Source organism: Rattus norvegicus, chromosome 5, assembly GCF_036323735.1.
Source record: "Rattus norvegicus strain BN/NHsdMcwi chromosome 5, GRCr8, whole genome shotgun sequence".
Lineage (NCBI taxonomy): Eukaryota > Metazoa > Chordata > Mammalia > Rodentia > Muridae > Rattus > Rattus norvegicus.
In genome coordinates this window covers 65125001-65144475 of record NC_086023.1, presented here as the reverse complement: position 1 = coordinate 65144475, position 19475 = coordinate 65125001, and the positions used below count along the sequence as shown (strand labels likewise).

Sequence of the window (19475 nt, the reverse complement as noted above, 5' to 3'; positions counted from 1 at the left end):
CTCGGCCACCATGTTGCCGCCACGGTTGATCTAGGTTTGCCATCAGACTAAAACAACGGATAGAGGAAGTCAGTACGTCCTTTTGGGTAGATTTCTGCTCACGCCTGGCACAGGGCTAGTGAAGGAGGTATACACATCCGTTTTTAATCAGGAATGTTTTTAAGCTGTGAGTGGTGATACAGATTCCTTTAAATGTTGGGGAGGCAGAGGCAGGCAGATCTCAGTGAGTTTGAGACCAGCCTGTTCTAGAGCTAGGACTAGGTAGTAGGACCTTGTCTCAAACAAACAAACAAAAACCACAAACTAAAAAACAAAGAATGTTTTTAAATTATTGAAGCAAAAAGTTTAATGTTCATGGGAAAAAATCATAGAAAACTGACATCTCCTATAGTACTTTTGTAAAAAAAATTATATATATATATATATATATACATATATATATTCCTAACAGAAAGTCTTTAAATTGTGGTAACTTTTTAAAAAAAGATACATTTATCTATTTTATACATAGGAGTACACTGTCACTCTCTTCAGACCAGAAGAGGGCATCAGATCTCATTACAGATGGTTGTGAGCCACCATTTTGATAGCTGGGAATTGGACTCAGGACCTCCAGAAGAGCAGTCGGTGCTCTTAACCCCTGAGCCATCTCTCTAGCCCCTAATACAAAGTCTTAAACTTACTATTTAGCCCAGACTAGCCTCAATCTTCCTGCTGCACCCCCCCCCCCAAGTTCCTGGGATTCCAGGTACACCTAGCTTGTTTCAGACTCTTTAAACATCAACTTCCTGTCAGATACTGGACTGGAGTGTGCAGTGTCTTCGTCTGATCTCCACACCTGCAGGCTGGAGTCCAGGCATCCAAAGGACAGCAGAGATGCACAGATTCTTTCCTGGGATGCGAGTGGCTCTCACAGCTGCCCGGCAAACCAGGATCAGCCATCACTGCTACACACAGGAAGGCTCCCTTAGAAGCCTCCCAGGCTAGACCACTGTGGGCTTAAGATGTGAGTGAGATGCACATAGCTGTCCAGGCGCACAACGCACAAAGACGAAGGACCGCAGACTCCTGAAAACTCTAAGGAGGTCTCAAAAGTTCTGCTCTAACGATTTCAGACTCAAAAGCCACAGGGCAGGAGGCCCAAGCTTGCATACAAATGACACTGTTTATAAGGACTGTGCTCTGCAGACCTCTGGCAATGAATGGTTAGCCCTGCACAGAACGGCCCTTAACCTGATTCTCCACGGTAACAAAAATAAACTATTGAATCACTTTTGCCAAAGAAATCAGTTAAGTCTTAAAAGGGGCGCGCGCGCGTGTGTGTGTTTGTGTGTGTGTGCATATGTGTGTGTGTGCATATTTGTGGTTGTATGTGTGTGCTTGAGTGTGTGTGTGCATGTGTGTGTGCATGTGTGTGTGTTTGTGTGTGCATGTGTGTGTGTTTGTGTGTGTGTGCATATGTGTGTGTGCGTGTGCATATTTGTGGTTGTATGTGTGTGCTTGAGTGTGTGTGTGTGTGCATGTGTGTGTGTTTGTGTGTGTGCATATTTGTGGTTGTATGTGTGTGCTTGAGTGTGTGTGTGTGCATGTGTGTGTGTTTGTGTGTGTGCATATTTGTGGTTGTATGTGTGTGCTTGAGTGTGTGTGTGTGCATGTGTGTGTGCATGTGTGTGTTTGTGTGTGTGCGTGCGCATGCGTGTGCGCCCAGCATGCATCTATTGGGCTAGGTACTACTGCTCTATGACTAAGTTCCATAACCTCCCATGTTAGAGGACTGGGCAAGCAGTATGGCCTCCAGAATGGGTGCTGGGGAACACTGAGAGCTGGGAGAGGATAACCTCACTGAGGTCACATGCTAGTCAGTCCAAACCTCCCTTGCACCCTAGGACTAGCCAGGTGGGCCCAGTAGAAGAGCCAAGTCTGAGCACCAGAAGCCAGATTCCATTTCTGCCAAACTCTAGGCTGTGTTATGGTGTGGCTCTGAGTTTCAGATTTTAGTGATTTAACAAATCAAATACTCAGGTGCAACAAACTGCGTTGAAACTCTTTTTTAGGGTTCTTTGTCTCTCTGTTGTCCTTTTTCTTGTGTGTGCATGTATCCGCTGTATGAAATGCATTGCGCTGTGCGGGCATGTGTATGTACATACGTGTGTGCCTGTGTGTGTGTGTAAGAAGCCGGAGGCTGATTCTAGGACCTTGCTTTTTTTGAGACAGAGCTTCTCACTCATTGAACTTAGAGCTCATCTGGTCGTTCGGACTAGCTTCCAGCAAGCCCCTGGATCCCTCCTTATCTGCTTCCAATCCATAGTGCCGGTATCACAAGCACCCATGGTCAGACCTGTGGGTGCTGGGCATCCACTCTCAGGTCCTTATGCTTGCACTGGAAGCACTTTATCTGAGGAGTCACCTTCCGGGCACCCAAAGTCCTTTTGACATAATCATATTTATATATACCTATACATGTAGGTATATATACAAAGCCAGACGCAGATGCTGGTTTCCTTCCTCAAAGATTGTGGCACATCTTTGTGGACATACCTTTTTCTGTACACTGAATCTCTTTAGACACTGGATTTCATTGTATCCAGGTCCTTTCAAAGGTGGGAAAAATAAAATATGAGCCACGGTGGCCACAGATTCCTTTCTTTCGTCTACCAACTGCATCCCCCACCTGATGCCACAGGTATCCGGTTTACTGCCTGAGGGGTGGGGAGTGCTCAGGGGAGTGGGGAGAGAGGAAGAATAGACTAGGGCTGAGACATTGGCTCCAGGCTTTAGCCAGAGGTATCTTAACTTTTTAAAGGTGGCATGAGTCAAAGGGGGCAAGGTATAAAGATCTGATGTATGTGGGGAAGTAGGTATTGTGTGCATTTCCCCCGTCCCACACAGTAGGAATGCCACACAAACAGAAAACAAGTGCTCTGTTTCCTGTGCGGGAGGTGCCACACTGGGGGCAGCAAGGCTCCAGGTGAGGGGCTGTCATCCGCAGAATAGAGGGTGTTGAACCTAAGGAATGAAGGGCTCTGGTTCTAGCAGCAGAAAAGAGGAGACCCTGGGAAGCATGGGGAATGGAAACAGGTGAGGAGAGGTGTCAGGAGACAAGGGTGGGGTGGGGACACTGCAGCCTGGCCTGACTCTCACCCTCAGTTCTGTACACACTGCTGGGCAGGGTTTCTAAGGATGAGAGCCTATTTTTAGAGGAGAGATTTATTTCTTTCCATTCCAACTGTTTACATCTGTCCCGCGCTTGCAATTCTGCCGGTTTGTGTTACAAGACAGCACCACAGCCCGTGGACCAAACTTAGTTGCTCCTGCCCATGCCCTACAGGAAGGAGGGTGTGCCATTCTGCAGCCTCAGCCCTGAGATGTGACGGGAAGGCCCAGGTCCTCCTCATAACCCAGCTGCTGATCTAGGGGTGTGACCTTTGGTAGTTTTTTTCCCCCCTCTCTTGAGTTCATGGTCTTTGTCATGTGACTCATGGGACTGGTGTGATGGTGGCTCGGTCAAAGATAGAACCGACCAAACAGCATATGTCCAGGAGGATGCCGTAGTCAGGGTCTTTCTCCTGCAGAGTGTGTGTGTGTGTGTGTGTGTGTGTGTGTGTATTCATGTATATGCACACATGTGTACATGTCTCTGTGTATATGTGTATGTGAGCAAAAGTGTGTGTGATGTATGGGTGGATGCATCCGCATATACATGCGCATGAATGTACGTGTACATGTATGCTTGTGCGTGCATGTATATGTTTGTGTGTTCGTGTAGATGTGTGTGCATGTATGTGTGTGCTAATGGCTCCAAGTGCCTTTGCAGCTCTGAGAATACACAGTTCTGGGTGGCTCCTCCATCATTCCTTACTGCAATGTGAGGTCCCTTGTTTTCAGAACCCTCGAGACGAGCCCGGGAAGGATGCTGAGCACAGTCCTCTGTTTAATAGCAGGAGGGCTCCTCACATTACCCCAGCCCCACCTACAGAAGGGCATAGACTCCTGCGGCCATGAGGACCCGCAGGATCTGTGTGGGGATTTTATGAGACAATCCCCATGAAGTGCTGAGCCCCCAGCATGGAAGAACACGTCTGCAGAGAATCATATTACCTCAAGTCGAAGACAGCCGCTTCCGTTAGTGCTTCTGTGGCGATACTGTGCCGCAAACTCCCAACAGCTGACCTAAAAATCAACTCTTAGCCTCCAATTTCTTTATAAGGTTGAGATTAATCTACCTTCTCTCTCACAAACACATTCAGCCTTTTAAAAATAGACATTTTCTATTCAAAGTCTCGTTAACAAGCAATTATTAACAAATTATTTGTTGTTAGTCTCTTAATTTTTTCTTCATACATTTTCACATTGTGTGTGTGTATGTATGTGTATGTGTATGTATGTATGTGTGTGTGTATGTGTGTGTATGTATGTGTGTGTATATGTATGTGTGTGTATGTATGTGTGTGTATGTATGTGTGTGTATGTGTGTATGTATGCATGTGTATGTATGTATGTGTGTGTATGTATGTGTATGTGTATGTATGTGTGTGTATGTGTGTGTATGTATGTGTGTGTATGTATGTATGTGTGTATGTATGTGTGTGTATGTGTGTATGTATGTATGTATGTGTATATATGTGTGTGTATGTGTGTATGTGTGTGTATGTATGTGTGTGTATGTGTGTATGTATGTATGTGTATATATGTGTGTGTATGTGTGTATGTTTGTGTGTATGTATGTATGTGTATGTATGTATGTGTGTGTATGTGTGTATGTATGTGTGTGTATGTGTGTGTATGTGTGTATGTATGTATGTATGTGTATGTATGTATGTGTGTATGTGTGTGTATGTGTGTGTATGTATGTGTGTGTGTGTGTGTGTGTGTGTGTGTGTGTGTGTGAGTAAGCACTACTGTGCTGATACCCTGGCCTGACTGTTCCTGTATGTGTAAAAACCAAAGTTATTTATTGAGTGGGGGTCTCTCCCTAAAGATTGGTTGGATTGGCTGGCCAATGAGCTCCAGGAATCCATCTCTGTCTCCCCCTTACCACCCCCAAGCATTAGGAATTCAGGGAAGAGTCTCCCTTCCTGGTATTTTCTTATTTGGCCTCTGGGAATCAAAATCTAGTCCTCATGCGTTTATGAGGGACCCAGCTCTCATTCCTCCAAGGCTCAATTTCTATATCTTAAGATGGATCGATATGCTCAACCCACTCAGAGGACCAGATAGTGCTTGCCCCATGTGGTCCACCAACTCTAAGAGTCTGCCCGCTGCCGCTGGTACACACTGCTGGGATGGCCACCCTCCCATGTTCATTCTACTGGAGCCCAGCACAAAGGCGACCGACCGACGGGGACTTGGCAGTGCTTCAGTACAGCGCCCACTTAACTGCATGCAGAGAGAGAAAGGGCAGGGCCGGGAGTCAGTCAACAGCAGACACTTTTAGCACATGAGGCATTCCTTTCCCAAGGGAGTCCAAGGGCAACAATCTCATGATAAGCTCGAGATTTTCCAGAATGAGAGATACTAAGTTTCAAGGACTTTTTTTTTCCTTCTCTTATGTGTACAAGTTTGAAATCCTCTGTGGCAAAGCTGCTTTTCAAATGTTCTACTCAGTTCTGTCACATGACACTGGGGCTTAAGAGTTGCATAATCGCACACGCTGCCCTCTGAAGTGTCTGATGCCATCAGGTGCCAAGACAGCTAGGAGGGGCTCAGAAAATTACAAGTGGACAGAGCCCTGGGGGGCTTCAGAGCCATCTGGACCAAATGGGTGTACTTTACTGAGAGGGGAACTGAGGTGCAAACAGGAACTGAGTAGAGCAGAGCAGATAACTGTCTGTCTCCACCTCCTTCCAGAAAGAAAAGGATCGTGTGCATGTGCTGCCTCCAGAACTGCAAAGCCCAGCACATTAGTGGCCTCAGCTCCCCTCCTCCAAACTCCCATGATACCTTGGGTACACCAGGTCGGCAGAATAGATTACATCTTAGAACCGATGGAGCTCGGAGAGGGGATTACTTCCTCTGACTGGGGCACAAACTCTAGGACGGTGTTTGGGCTCTGCCATCACCCGCTTGTAAGATGCTGGAGAAGTTACCTTGTCTCTCAGCTTCTTCATCAGTGAAGCTGGGGTGGTAGGAGCACCTGCCTCCCAGGATCATGGTGAAGTGAAGTGAGCTATGACTTCCAAGTACTTAGAACAGCCTGTGCACGTAGTAAGCGCTACCCCAGCATCAGGACACAAAAATAAATGCTGGAGTGTAGAGTCTGCCAAGGGGCGGTGCCTGGGCGCTGAGGTCTCAGGATCTACTCTGGCTCTGTCTGGACAGCTGCCCTGGGGGCGGCTTCCTTTCCCTCTCTGGACTCTGATCCCGATCTGGAACAGGGGATTGGACACCTGTTGGGCTCCCCTCCTCTGGGCCTGCATGCCTTGGCCTCTCCAGAGTCCTGATTACAGAGCTGGGCCCTGGGCCCAGTGAAACTGGAGCTGGAATGTTATGTTCTGGGATGGAGGGAGCCCCATTTGCCTTTCAAAAACTCAACTGTCTTGTAAATCAGGAGAGGGAGCCCATCTCCAGTGAAGGGGTCAATTGTGTGGGCTGGGACACTAACCACTCTATTATCTACCCCCCTCTTCTTTGGTTTCTCTTTTCTTCTCCCTGAACTGAAAAAGAGAAAGGAGCCTTTGACCAATGTCACTTTTGAAAGCTCAGTAACTGAGAATGGTGGGTCTCAGGTGCCCAAGCCGGGCCTATGCTTCTCTCCAGGATGCTTGCAATCTGACTCCTGGCACCCTGTTCTGTGATCAGGCAAGCTGAGCAGGATCTGAACCCCCTGCGTCTTCTCCCTCCTGTGGGCACCCACAGAGTGGCCTCTTCCCGGCTGCCTTTGAGGTAGGCCGGCTGAATGATACCTACAGCGGTCCCTGGGGACTCCTGCTGACGCCACACAGCCTGGCCTTTGAGGAGGGGACTCTGTGAGCTCTTTGTTGGTTTAGGGATGAAGCAGGAACCCAGCCAGTCCCTCAGCACAGTACCTGGAAACTAAAATCTTGGTTCTGAGAGGCTCCACCCTCCCGGGGCTGACACTGGATTCGGACCCCTGTCATCACCTGCCCTATTTGCAGCAGCTGCCTCATCTGACCTCATCCCCACACTGCGACTCAGGGTAATGCCAAAAGAGCAGCGGGCCAGACACAGCAGGCATGCAGGTGTCTGGGGTGGGGTGGATGCTCACATTTCTCCAGGGGAATGGTACAGAATCGACACTCTAGAGGGTGGGCCTGTTGGGCAGCATCCCTCCTTACCTTCAGGAAAAGTACCTGCCTGTGTGAGCTCCCAGGATGCAATGCTCCCAACTCCCTTTCACCTCCTTCTGGCTCACATCCCCAGGGTTAGCTCTCAAACCACTAAGCCATATAGAATCACCACTGAGAGGCTCCCCGGGTCACCAAGAGAGGTCCCAACTGCCTTGCCATCTCAACGTCATTACATACCCCCTTGCTTTTTCTAGACCCATCCAAGTTTCCATAGAACCCACATGGAGTCTCCTCCCCCAATCAAATCCTGACGCAGGGAACCACACGCAATTGGGCATGGTTCCAACCTCAACTGGTCTGTGGAGCCTCCCAGCAGGAGGAAGTAACTGCCCCTCTAAGCTCCGTCTGTTCCTAGGATGGAATCTTTCTGCCCGCCTGGCATACCTTGAGCTAACCAGAGGCAGCGTCCATGTCAGGCTCCAGTGATGGTGTGTAGCATTAAGTTAACTCTGGGCAGCCACTTGGCTTCTCTTCCCATCTTAAAAGGAACTCCCTCTTGTAATTCTACAGGACAGTGGTCTAGAATAGTTAGAACAGGAAAGTTCAACCTTTCATTTGCTGTTTACTCTGAATGGAGGAGGCAGGGGAAGGAGGGGCCTAAGACCCTTCACCAAGGCCTCTTGCCAATTAAAATGGGTATCCCCACCAAGGAACCATCTCCTGGTTGAGACAGTTGTGATCAGCAAGATGAGGACATACTTAGATGGATGTCATTCTGTGGGGCAGGGACCAGCCCTTAAGAGAGTAACTGACTTGTTATAGGTGGGGCACAGAGGCCTGGAGAAAGGCTGCAGCCAGCCAGAGACCACATGTGAGGCTGGGGAGGCCTTGCTCATTGTGCCTCAGCGGCGACGGTCCGTGGGTTAGCGAAACATCACTCAAGTGGTGGTCAGAGTTGAGTGATGTCTGCTTTTAAGAGGGGAATAAAGGCTCCATCTTTAAGATCATTCATTTAATACCATCCTGCATTCACTTGTGCTGGGTACCTGCCATGGAGTTACAGCCTGGAGACCTGTCCAGGAGGCTGGTGAGAATGTCTCCCTTAATCCCACTCACAGCTCCAAGCAAGACATCTCCATGGAAGGGACAACTTAAATATGCCATCTGCAAAGCGAAACTTAAAACACATTCGAGGGCCCTCCATGTTCTCTTTCACTTGGACAATTCATTCCAACCTGTTCTCTACCTTCCAGAAACAGTAGGCTGTGCCAGTGCAGCGCAGTCCCCCCACCCACACCCCCACCCCCAGGACACTGTCACAGCACGAGCTGAGAGGCAGGGCTCGCAGGGCTGGGGCTAGGCTCCCTAGAAGTCTGCACATGCTCTGAATCAAGGACCTCATGTGGTACTGTCTCCCTCAGAGCTAAGATCCACAGGTTTCAAGGTGGGGCACACAACATCACTCTCAGGGAGCCATTAATTAGCAATAGTTTTGCTTCCATTCCCTGGAACCTTCTGCTCTGCTTGCCCTGAAGTCTCAGTTCCAAAGGAACAAAGACTTCTGTCACAGGAGGGACAAAGGTTCCACTGAACAGGAGGTCAACACACTGCTACCTGGCCTCCAGTGTTCCTCTTGCTTCAGAATCAATAAGGTGACTGAAGCTGACTACCGACTACTCTGTAACCAGGTACGGAGGGTGGGGAAATTCTTGGGGTAACTCCTAGGGCTGCTGCCTGAAAGCTGGTGGGAAACCTGAGAAGAACTGTTAACAATGGTGCAGGAAGCTTAGGGGCAGCCATCAGGCCAAGAGCCACAGCTAGCCCAGGTGCTTGCTGAGGGCTGAGGCAAGGCAGTCTGGGTAATGGAAGTAGGTGATTAGGAATACTGGCTATCTCCATCTGTCTGGACAGGGCTATAGCTACCATGAGTATCTCCTCCTGACCATGTATGTGGACAGCAGAGATCGTTGCCCCGCCCCAAGTCTTACCACACAGCGTAAGCTGTACTGATATTTGATGGTACTATTGAAGTATTAATTCTCCATAGCGGTGTTGGAGCAAACATCCCTGGAGATCTTACCTCCCCTCCTGGAGAAGAGGGAGGAGTTGATTCTACATAGCATCATGTTGGGTACAGCTATGACACGCTGTTGTCTTTGTTTGCTAATAATGGCCTGCGGATTGAAAAAGATACCCACAGGTGCCAAGTAAGGAAGAGGCGGACCTGTGGTGGGTAATTCTATGAGTCAGCTTGCCTGAGCCCCGGGTTGCCAGGCGTTTGGTCGGATGTTATTCTGGTTGTAGGTGGAGGGTGTTTCTGGGGGAGACGAACATTTGCATCTGTAGACTGAGTCAGGCAGATGGTTCTGCGATGTGGGAAGGTTCATCCCATCTGTCACAGACCTAAATAGGACAGAAAAGCTGACCCTCCTTAGGACCGCCTCCCACCTAACTGCCTGGACTGGACCACTGGTTTTGTTTCTGTTTCTTAGTTGGCTGGTTGGTTCCCCACTCCCACCCCACTTTTGTACTTGTGCCTTGCTTGAGTTACAAGCATTTAGACCAGATTGGCGACACCTGCTCTTCTGGTTTTCAGCTTGCCAAGTGCAGAGCTTGGGGTTTGTCATCTCCAAAACCATGGGAGCCAATTGTTTCTAAATCTCTCTCGCTCTGTGGGATATACATTTACTTTCTCTCTCACGCACACATCTTATTGGTTCTGTTTTTCTGGAGAACCATGAGTAATACAACATTTTAAAAATAGCCCCGTGGAGGCTACGTCGTTCCAATGCACTGTCATATAAGGAGAAAGACATTGGTGGCTTTGGGAAGAGCCCACCTGCTCCTCCTCCTGTATGGCGGCCATGTTGCCCCTCCCCCTAGTGTGGGTACACTGCCCACCCCCACCCCAGGCCAGTGTTCCGCTTTCCTGATACTCACATCAGGGTCTAGCTCATCCAGCTCGTTTTCCAGTGTCCTGAGCTCCTCCTCTGTGAGGGCCCCCAGGATTTCATCCTCATCCAGGTCTCGATATTTCTCCAGCTCTCGTCTGTAGGACATTGTGGGAGGCTGTGTCTTTGTCTCCTGAACTGGTGACCTGTCAGAAAAAGGGAAACCCTTTAAGATAGACCCTTGTCAGATTTTTCTCTCGCAATAGTGGGGTGCGTTTAACAGTGGCTGATCTGAATTAGTTCTCTACCCACTTGCCAACATGTGGCGTGTGACATCTTTCTTTGATACGGACGGCTGCACCTGTGTGTATGAGTGTGCACATGTGACAGTCAGAGGATGACCTCGGGTGTCTGTCCTTGCCTCCTGTCACTGTGGGGCCACCAGGCTAGCTGGCCTGTAGGCTTCCAGGGTTTCTCCTGCCTCTGCCTCTCATCACTGGAACTCTGAGATCAATGGTATATGCCCTCACTCCAAGGGATCTGAGGACTTGAACTCAGGTCCTCGTGCTTGTTCCGAGGGTGCTTCCCCCACTGAGCCATCTTCCCGGTGCAATCTCATTAAGTGTTAGTCGTTTGCAATGGGCATTGCCAGTAACTGTAAGTAAATGGGTGTCTGTACACCGTGCCGAGTACTTGATGACTATTTTATTCTTAGGCAGTTCAAAATATTTTCTGGACAATCTTCCTAATGTCCCGGTGGGAATCACGAGTGCTGGCAACAGCAAGGTTTAAGGGGGGTGGGGGGGTAAGTGAACGCCTGCTGTACGCAGGCACCTCACCCACCTCACCTCAGTCAATCCTGACAGGACGCACCCTGCAGTGACACGGATACCAAATGCACAGCCATGCATTAAGCACCCCACACAGGTTCTCCAGTTTAACTTGTGCTTAAATGTTACCCTCCTTTCTCAGAGGAGAGCTATGGGTTAACCCGTATCACCAGGAACCGGTGAGTCCCCAGTTTGAGCTCAGGTCTCCTAGGGATCTGGTGTCTGTGTGGTAGAAGCTTTCACACAGAGTCATGGGGTAGGATGGTGGAGAGAACCGTGGTATGGAAGCCTCACTGTATTCTCCCGGAAGCTGCTTCAAAAGAAGTGACCGATCCAGGGGAACAGTCTGTGCCTGGCACTTCCAGGCTGCTTCCTCCCGTTGGATGCTTCCCAACACCCCTCACTTGACCTTTCATCTGTGTGGGCTCATTCTGGCTAGGATTTTAAGTGATCATTTTATCAACGAAGAAACTGAGAGATGGCCTTGAGCTCTCGGGATTGCTGGCAGCTATGGTGTTCCTCCACTGCAGGGGCACAGCAGGGCCATGAACCCTCCTGTCCTTTAGCCCGACTAAAATAATAACATGACAAACCCGGCCTATCTGTTACCTCTCTGAGAAGTTCTGGCAACTTCTCATGAACCTGATCTCACCGAGGTCCCAGCACTGCATCCACATCTCTTTGAGTACCTTCTCCCTGATGAGTATCTTGTTCCAAACTCCCAGGGCCCAGCTTATAGAGGTAGCTTCTCACTAAAATCAGCCCAGATGGCTTTCTACTTGTCTCTGGTATCCCTGAGGAGGCTCTGGACTCTTCTTTAGGGGAATACTCTGTCCGTGAGACTGCCTCCCTGTCCCAGGCCTCTCCACTACCTGAGCCTCTCCACCCTCCATCCTTCCTGAAGCTGGGGGATGCCTTAAATGTGGCAGAGTGGGATCCAGCCCTGTGCACACAGTCCATGTCATGCGTCAACTTTCTGCCTTAAGTTTCCTGTTTTGATGTTCTAACCCCCAGCACCCCAGTCACCCAGGAGCATGCCGCAGGTTAATTTGAGCCCTCACTTGAAAGTGGTCCTTACAGGGTTGCTGAGGTCTGACCTAAGTTTAGGGATCTGGATGAACTGCTACCGAACGTGACTGCAGTTCCTACAGAAAGGAGCCATTCTGGGACGGCATACAGCCTAGTCCTCTGCACAGATGTGCACAGATTCAACAGAGAGTAGGCTGAGGCTTTTGCAGGGCAAGGCTCGCCCAAAAACCGTCTGAAGTCAGGGAGACACCCTGGGCCTATTTTTCCATTTAGTTCTCAGAAGAACCAAAGCATCCGGGCATGGTCACACACACGTTTAATCTAAGTACTCAGGATTCAGAGGCAGGGATACTCTGTGAGTTCAAGGCCAGCCTGGTCTACAGGTGAACTTAATCTGTGGACACATTGATCTTAACTTCCAACTCTCACACATGCAATCATTTAAACTGTTCAGCTTCCTGGTTTGGGGTACACTGTACTTCCAGGACCCCAGCAACTTGGATGATTGCCACCCCTCTCCAGGTTCTCTTGAGGCTCCCATGCAAAGAAAGAGAGAAAGAAAGAAAGAAAGAAAGAAAGAGAGAGAGAAAGAGAGAAAGAGAGAAAGAGAGAAAGAGAGAAAGAAAGAAAGAAAGAAAGAAAGAAAGAAAGAAGCAAGCACGCACGCAGGCACATACTCATGCATGCATGCACACACACAGACACACACACACACACACACTGTCCTTAATCATCTGTGAAATAGCAAATGGAACTCCCCACAGCAGAGAAAAGTGAAAACTGAGGGAAGACAGTCCACCCATTGAAGACCTGAAGTTTTTAAATTAAGGACAATTGGAGTGATTTTCAAAACAAACTAAAGCCAGAACAACCATGGGGTGTGGAGAGCGGGAGCACGTTGCATTCATGTAAATCTGTATCATGCATGGGCACATCCTCAGGGGAAGGCAGAGTGACAGCCACCGCAATAAGACAGATGAGCTTCCCAGACACAGAGCACCAGGGCTATCCCATTCTCCGAGAAAGCCTCAGCTCTGGCTGACGTCCTCCAGCAACCAGACCCCACGTTTGCAATGATCAGACCACGAGTGCTCACTCCCGCTCATTTCCTTCCGCTCGGATGGCCTGTATAGGTGCAACACAACAGCTAAAGGCCCTCACACGGCAGCCTAATGGGCGTGTCCTAAGCAAGGCCAGGAAGTATGAGGATCCCTGATCTCCATTACAGGGTCCAGAGGGACTCAGATAATGACTTCCAGAAGGAACCCACAAGGACGTCCAGCATGGCCTCTGAACGGCCTTCAGAACAGCAGTCTTTGGTGTCTGCTGTGCTGTAGATGTGGTTTGTTTCCCTGGAGTTTCTGTGTTGGAACCTGGTCTCCAGTGTGGCACTGCTGCTGTGCTGGGGGCCTTAAGAAGTAGGAGACCACATTCCAGTGGATGGCCTCACACCCGGGAGTAGGAAACACAAATAAGACTCAGTGAATTGGTTTTAAAATAGATGCCATAAAGTTGGGAGCAGTCAGGGAGGTAGGTTTAGATCAGGGAGGAGTAGAGAGGTGAATACGACCAAAATACATTGCATGAAATTCTCAAGGAACTAACAAAATACTAAATATATTTTAAAAAGGAAGTGAGTCGTATGTGAGGTAGAAAGGTCAACGCAGGTGTTGCCCTCTGGAGGGACTAATTCTGGTCTTACGGAATGGTTTATTTGCCACTTGAAGGAGTCATTATAAAAAGATTAAGATTGGCTCCTTCTCTCAAGAGCTCCAATTACTTCGAAAAAAAAAACCGTGACTAAAAGCAACTTGGGGAGAAGGGTTTGGTTCATCTTAACAACTCTCGGGTCACACCCCATCACTGAGGGAAGTCAGGGCAGGATCCTGGAGGCAGGAAGTAAAGCAGAGGCCATGGAGGAGCGCTGCTTACTGGATTGTTCCAGGCTTGCTCACTTGTTCGTTTTATGCCACCCAGGACCACCTGGCACTGCTCTCAGTGAGCAGGCCTGACATATCAATCGTCAGCCAAGAAAATACCCCACAGGCTTGCCTACAGGCTAATTTGATGGAGGCATTTTCTTCAGTCGAGGTTTCTCTTCCCAGATGACTCTAACTCGTATCAAGTTGACAAAAGAAATAGCCAGGATCCCCTCCCTTGCTTTCTGGGTCACCGTCTTGCCATGTGACGTCTACTTCTGGTGTACCCTCTCACCATGTTGGAGTGACCACGTGCTGATACACCCAAGAGATCTCTCCCTGCAGAGGAACAGATGGGGCTGACTTACTTTGTATATTTTACCTCCAAAATTGTGAGCTAAGTAAAGTTTTTACTCTCAAAAGTACGCAGCCTTGGGTATTTTGTCTTAGCAATTAAAAGTGAGCATAAGACAGTCCTCAAAGGTTTCAGATTGTACCGAGATCCTCGGGATGTGGACTACAGGACTTCACAAAGGGTTAATTACACAGCTACACAGAGATGTCTCCAGCAATAGGGCGTGATAGAGCCCTCCAATTCTTTTGCCACAGCATTAGATGTCTGAGACATGTCTCCATTAGAAACACTTGGAAAACACTATCTTAGAGCCACTTCTAGGTCATACTGAGAGCCGTCACACAAGAAGATACGTCCCAGGGACAGAGCCCATCAGGACACAACTTGAGAGTCCCAGACAACACTGAAACCTGGAGCCCCAGGATTTTTTGTTTTTGTTTGGTGTGTGTGTGTGTGTGTGTGTGTGTGTGTGTGTGTGTGTGTGTGTGTGTTTTCCTGCTGGTTGACTCATTTTCTAGATGCTTTGCAGTAAGACTTTAGGAAAAGACTCATGCACAGATGGACTCTGGGGAGTCTACAAGCCAGAATCTGAGAACAGGACAGAGGCACCCACATGAAAGGGAGTTTGGGCAGGAGCTGCTGGGGAAAGAGCCAGATGAGAGCGGTAGGTAGCAGCTCTGGGTCACTGCTGAGTTCAAAATCTCTATTTCATAGGGTTTTACAAGCCCTTTGGAATGTCAAGCACCTTGTGAATATTACAGAGGGATGAGGCATTAACTTTAAATAAGCCAAGAACAACGGAGAACCATGAAGTTGTCAACTTCAAGCCACACTCATCTGGTTGGCTCACAGGACGATTTTTGCAAAGGATTCTCCTCCGAGTGAGACACTGAGGCCTGAGGTGGACAGGAGGTAGAGTGGGGAAACGTGAACTTGGTGTACTGACAGATCGCACTGCAGGCTCAGTCTTAAAGCAGGGCTTTGGAGAGATTGTGTTTATCACTGTTAATGCCAGACCTCTGTTTCCTAGCAGAAGAGGTGTCCAGTTGGAGAGTCCCCCACCCGGCTAGAGAGTCAGTTTTGATATTAATTGTCAGGGTGACCATCATTAAATTCTTGAGGCCTCTGTTCACTGTCATCATCAGTGACACATGTACTCTACATCAGTGACAGAATTGGTGGCTTTAAAACTGCCCAGAGATCTCTGAGAAAGTGTCTCCAGATATCTGGAGGGGACCAAAGGGTGAGAGGGCTCACCCTGACCCTGCTTCATGTGCTTGCCTTGGGTCATGGAAGAGCTCCTTAAATAAAACTTAGACTCCCTGGACCGAGTCAGAGTGCCAGGACTCACCGTGTAGGATGTTGTAAGAGCGAGTACTGTCAGGCACATAAGGGTGCAGTTTGGGAAGGGGCACAGCCCGCACAGGCTCACATAGTGTCAGGTGCTGCAATGTAACAGATGCTGCTGCTAGAGTCCTGTCTCTACCTTCCCCTCACACTATCATCAGTCCATGAAGTCCTTCCCTGGGAGCCTGTGTTTAGTTGTCTCTGTGTCCTCACAGATAAGCCCAGTGCCTGGTGCAGAAGTGCCATCAAGGTAAAGAGACGGCACATCCAGGCTCTGATCTAGCATCCTTAAAAACTCAGGCAAATGCCCGGGTCGTCTTAGAGCCTCTGCGTATCCATGTTTACATGGAAAGCCTGACCCAGGATTAGATGAGTGTGGATCCTGGAGGGGAGCGATGGCAGCTGTGATTCAGCTCTAGCCCAGCTCCCAACATGGCTCTCCTAAAGCAGAACAGCTGTTTTACCTGCCTTATGACCTGGGCCCGGACTGACTGGCAGTGTCTGTATGTAGAAGAAAAGGGGAGCCGCAGAAACTTAAAGATATCCTCGCCTGCTCAAGCCTTTACCATCTGTTATGTAGGATAGGCTTAGAGCCGATCTGGCTAGCCACCCCTTTTCTCCATAGTGCAAACCTCAAGGGGCCACTAAACCGCTACAGGGGGTGGTAGGAGACAAAGCTCTGCAGGTTGCACAGCAGAAATTAACGGGTCAGGGCTAAGGCAACCCATCAGGAAAGCTGCAGAAAGTGAGGGCTCCTGGCAGGGCGGCTCCAAAGACAGTGATGCTCCCTTGCCCTGGTTGTGATGAAGGGGCTGGCCATTCTGGCAATGGGTCCTCCAGTATCTGCTCTGTGGGGACACTAAGTGGTACCACCCTGATTTATAGCAGCATCTCCCCAAGTTTTAGAAAGGCTGCACCAGGGATAGCGAAGACAAATCAATATGACATCCTCTCTTGATCTTTGACATGCAAGCCCTTCTTCATGCAGCAGCTGAGGGAGTCTATGCTGTGGTTCTTCATGACAAAATCCTGCACCCCAGACTGTGTGCTTTGTCTTCTTTCTCCCTCCCTCTCTCCTCTAGCTTCAGGGACACAGGAGCATCTGAAGTATCCCTCCTGAGAGCTGTCTCCCCAGTGCCCTTCTTCAGAGGGAACCTGAGGCAGCCATAATTACGTTATCTGGTACGTCTTCACTCCTGACTGAATGCTTAGAGTAGGGGACTGGGTAGTCAGTGGCCCATGGCATGGTACAGGATAAAGGAGGAGAGAGAGGAGATAGTGGAGGGGTGGGAGATCATGGTGGTGTTTGTCAGCCTCCAGGGGCTGGGCACCAGGGGGTCAACCTATTCCTGGCTCCTCCAGCTCTGTCAGCCCCCATGCCTGACACTCTTTTTACATTGTGGTACAAAATACACATGACATGAAATCTCCACTTTTTTGGAGGATGGTACCTAGGGCTCCATGCTTGCTAGGCACACCCTCCCTGCAGGGAGCCACACCCCGGCCCTTCGCCATTTTGAAGTGTCCAGTTCTAAGGCACTCAGGACAATCCGGTGCTTTCTCATGCAGCCGTCACCACCATCCACCTCTGGAATTCATTCGTCTGTCACAGCCGAAACTTGGCAGCATAACGCCAGCCCTCTCTTCTTTCTGCCCTGCTCCTGCCGGCTTCTGACTGCTCTCTCGGGCCCTGCCTGTCCTGAGATTGTGGCTACACTTTGTAACTCCCAAGGGTGGAAGCAGACACTATTGTCTCTGCGTGACTGGAGTCCTGTGTCTTCAACCATTCATGTGTCTGTCCTCCTTTCTCTTCTCAGGGCTTTACTCTTTAGTGTCTGCGTCATCCCAAGAGCTTGGCCCATCCCTCTGCCTCAGCTCTCCTTCTTCAGGCCACATCCAGACGCCTATGAAAACCACTTTCCTGCAGTCTATAAGCCTCTGATGATTCCTAATAGCTCCCCATTGAGACAGAACAAAATCCCCATCTAGGGTTTGATGTTGTCAAGACGTGGTGCCTTTGACACCTTCCCAGAGTACAACCTGGGGAGGGTGGTTATGTAATAAATGCTCCCCCCACATACACCCTCGTGACTACCCGAAGACATCACATCCCAGGCAGGGACAGAGAGGAGCACGGTCTCATTTGACATCTCAGCCGGGCTCAGAGGAAGGTCACAGCAGCGGCTGGTGGGCTGTCCTCATGGGACACAAGCACAGTGGCCCCACCTCAGGTCAGCAGCCAGTTAGGGCAGGAAGTCAACCATCACTCGGCTGAGTGTGGAAGGGGAAGACGAGGTAAGGAATGTTTCGGACAAGTTCAAGGTCATAAAATGAGAGAGAATTATTACAACAGCCACTCCCCTACTGTGCTCTGTGGCACCTAAGAAACAACTACCCATAGGCATGAGTTTCCTGTCCCCAGGGATGTTGTCCCTTGTGACCTGTCCAGAGAGAAAAGGGGAAGAAGCAGGAAGTAGGCAAAGTTCTCAGAGTGATCAAGGTGCAAATCCCCGGCCTTCTCACATTTGCAGGACAAGCCCCCACCACACACACACACACACACACACACACACACACACTCACACACACACTCACACACACACTCACACACGCACACACACACACTCACACACACACGCACACACGCACACACGCACACACACACACACACACACACACACACACACACACACACACACACACACACGCACGCATAAAGCAGCCCAGTTCCATCCGCCATTGAGTCTCCCAGGCAGGACTGCTGTGATGGTTAATCCTGACAGTCACCTTGACAGGATCTAGAACCACCTAGAGAGAGCTCTGGGTATGTCTGGGAGGGACTCTCTAGACTGGATGACTTGAGGTTGGAAGAGTCACCTTGAATGTGGGACCTGTATAGAAAGGGGAAGGTGAACTGTGCATCAGCACTCAGCTGTCCCTGCTTCCTCACTGCAAACCCAGTGCGACCTCTGCCTCGTGCTCCTCCACGGCTTCTTCTCAATGGACAGACCGTACCTTCAAACCTTAAACGTGGAGAACCCCTTCTTTCCTTAAGGTGCTTCTGACTTGTAGTTTGTTTCAGCAATGAGACAAGTGACTCACACACCTGCTGTGATTTTTTTTCCTTCCGCATTCCCAGCTGATGCACTGGGGTGGGCAGAGGGTCCTGGTGGTATCTGGACAGGATGAGGGGCTGGGGATGTGTTGTTGGACAGGGCAGTTAGATTCCAAGGATCCCACCCAGGAAGCAAAGAGGAAGGAGGAGGATCCATGAGAGCTGAGGTTCCGGCTGAACGTAAAAATACAAGTTCAGTGGGTGGAAGAGACGCCCTAGCCAATGGTGTCTACCACGCAAGCATGAGGATCTGGGCTTGATGTTCAACATTTATATAAAAAGCCAGGTAAAGTGGTGTCTAGGTTGGGATGTGACGACAAATGGATCCCTGGGGCTGTTGTCCAGACAGACAGATTGATATAATGGGCATATGTCATATTCTAGTGAGAGAACCTGTCTCAAAATCAAGGTGGACACACATACACACACCATACACACCACACACACACACACACACCACACCATACACACCACACACACACACACACACACACACACCACACCATACACACCACACACACACACACCATACGCACCACACATACACACACACCACACATATACAAACACACCACACACACACACACATACCACACACCACACATACACATACCACATACCATTCACCATACACCATACACACTTACACACACACCACACACACACACATACCACACACCACACATACACCAAACACACCACACACACACACACACACCACACATATACAAACACACCATAC

At 49.4% G+C, this 19475-nt stretch overlaps 1 protein-coding gene across 4 annotated transcripts in view; it reads right to left on the bottom strand.

Annotated features, from left to right (window-relative positions):
- The window catches only part of Tmod1 (tropomodulin 1), a 77502-nt gene that overhangs the window by 45088 nt on the left and 12939 nt on the right, over positions 1-19475 (bottom strand). Inside the window, exon 2 of one of the 4 annotated variants that reach the window (NM_013044.2) lies at positions 10188-10344. In NM_013044.2, coding sequence (NP_037176.2) covers positions 10188-10307 — 120 coding nt within the window. In that variant the 5' untranslated portion in view covers positions 10308-10344. Of the gene's footprint in view, positions 1-9235; positions 9387-10187; positions 10345-19475 lie in introns of those variants that run through there. The other 3 variants (XM_063287195.1, XM_039109314.2, XM_039109315.2) reach the window with 3 other exon arrangements.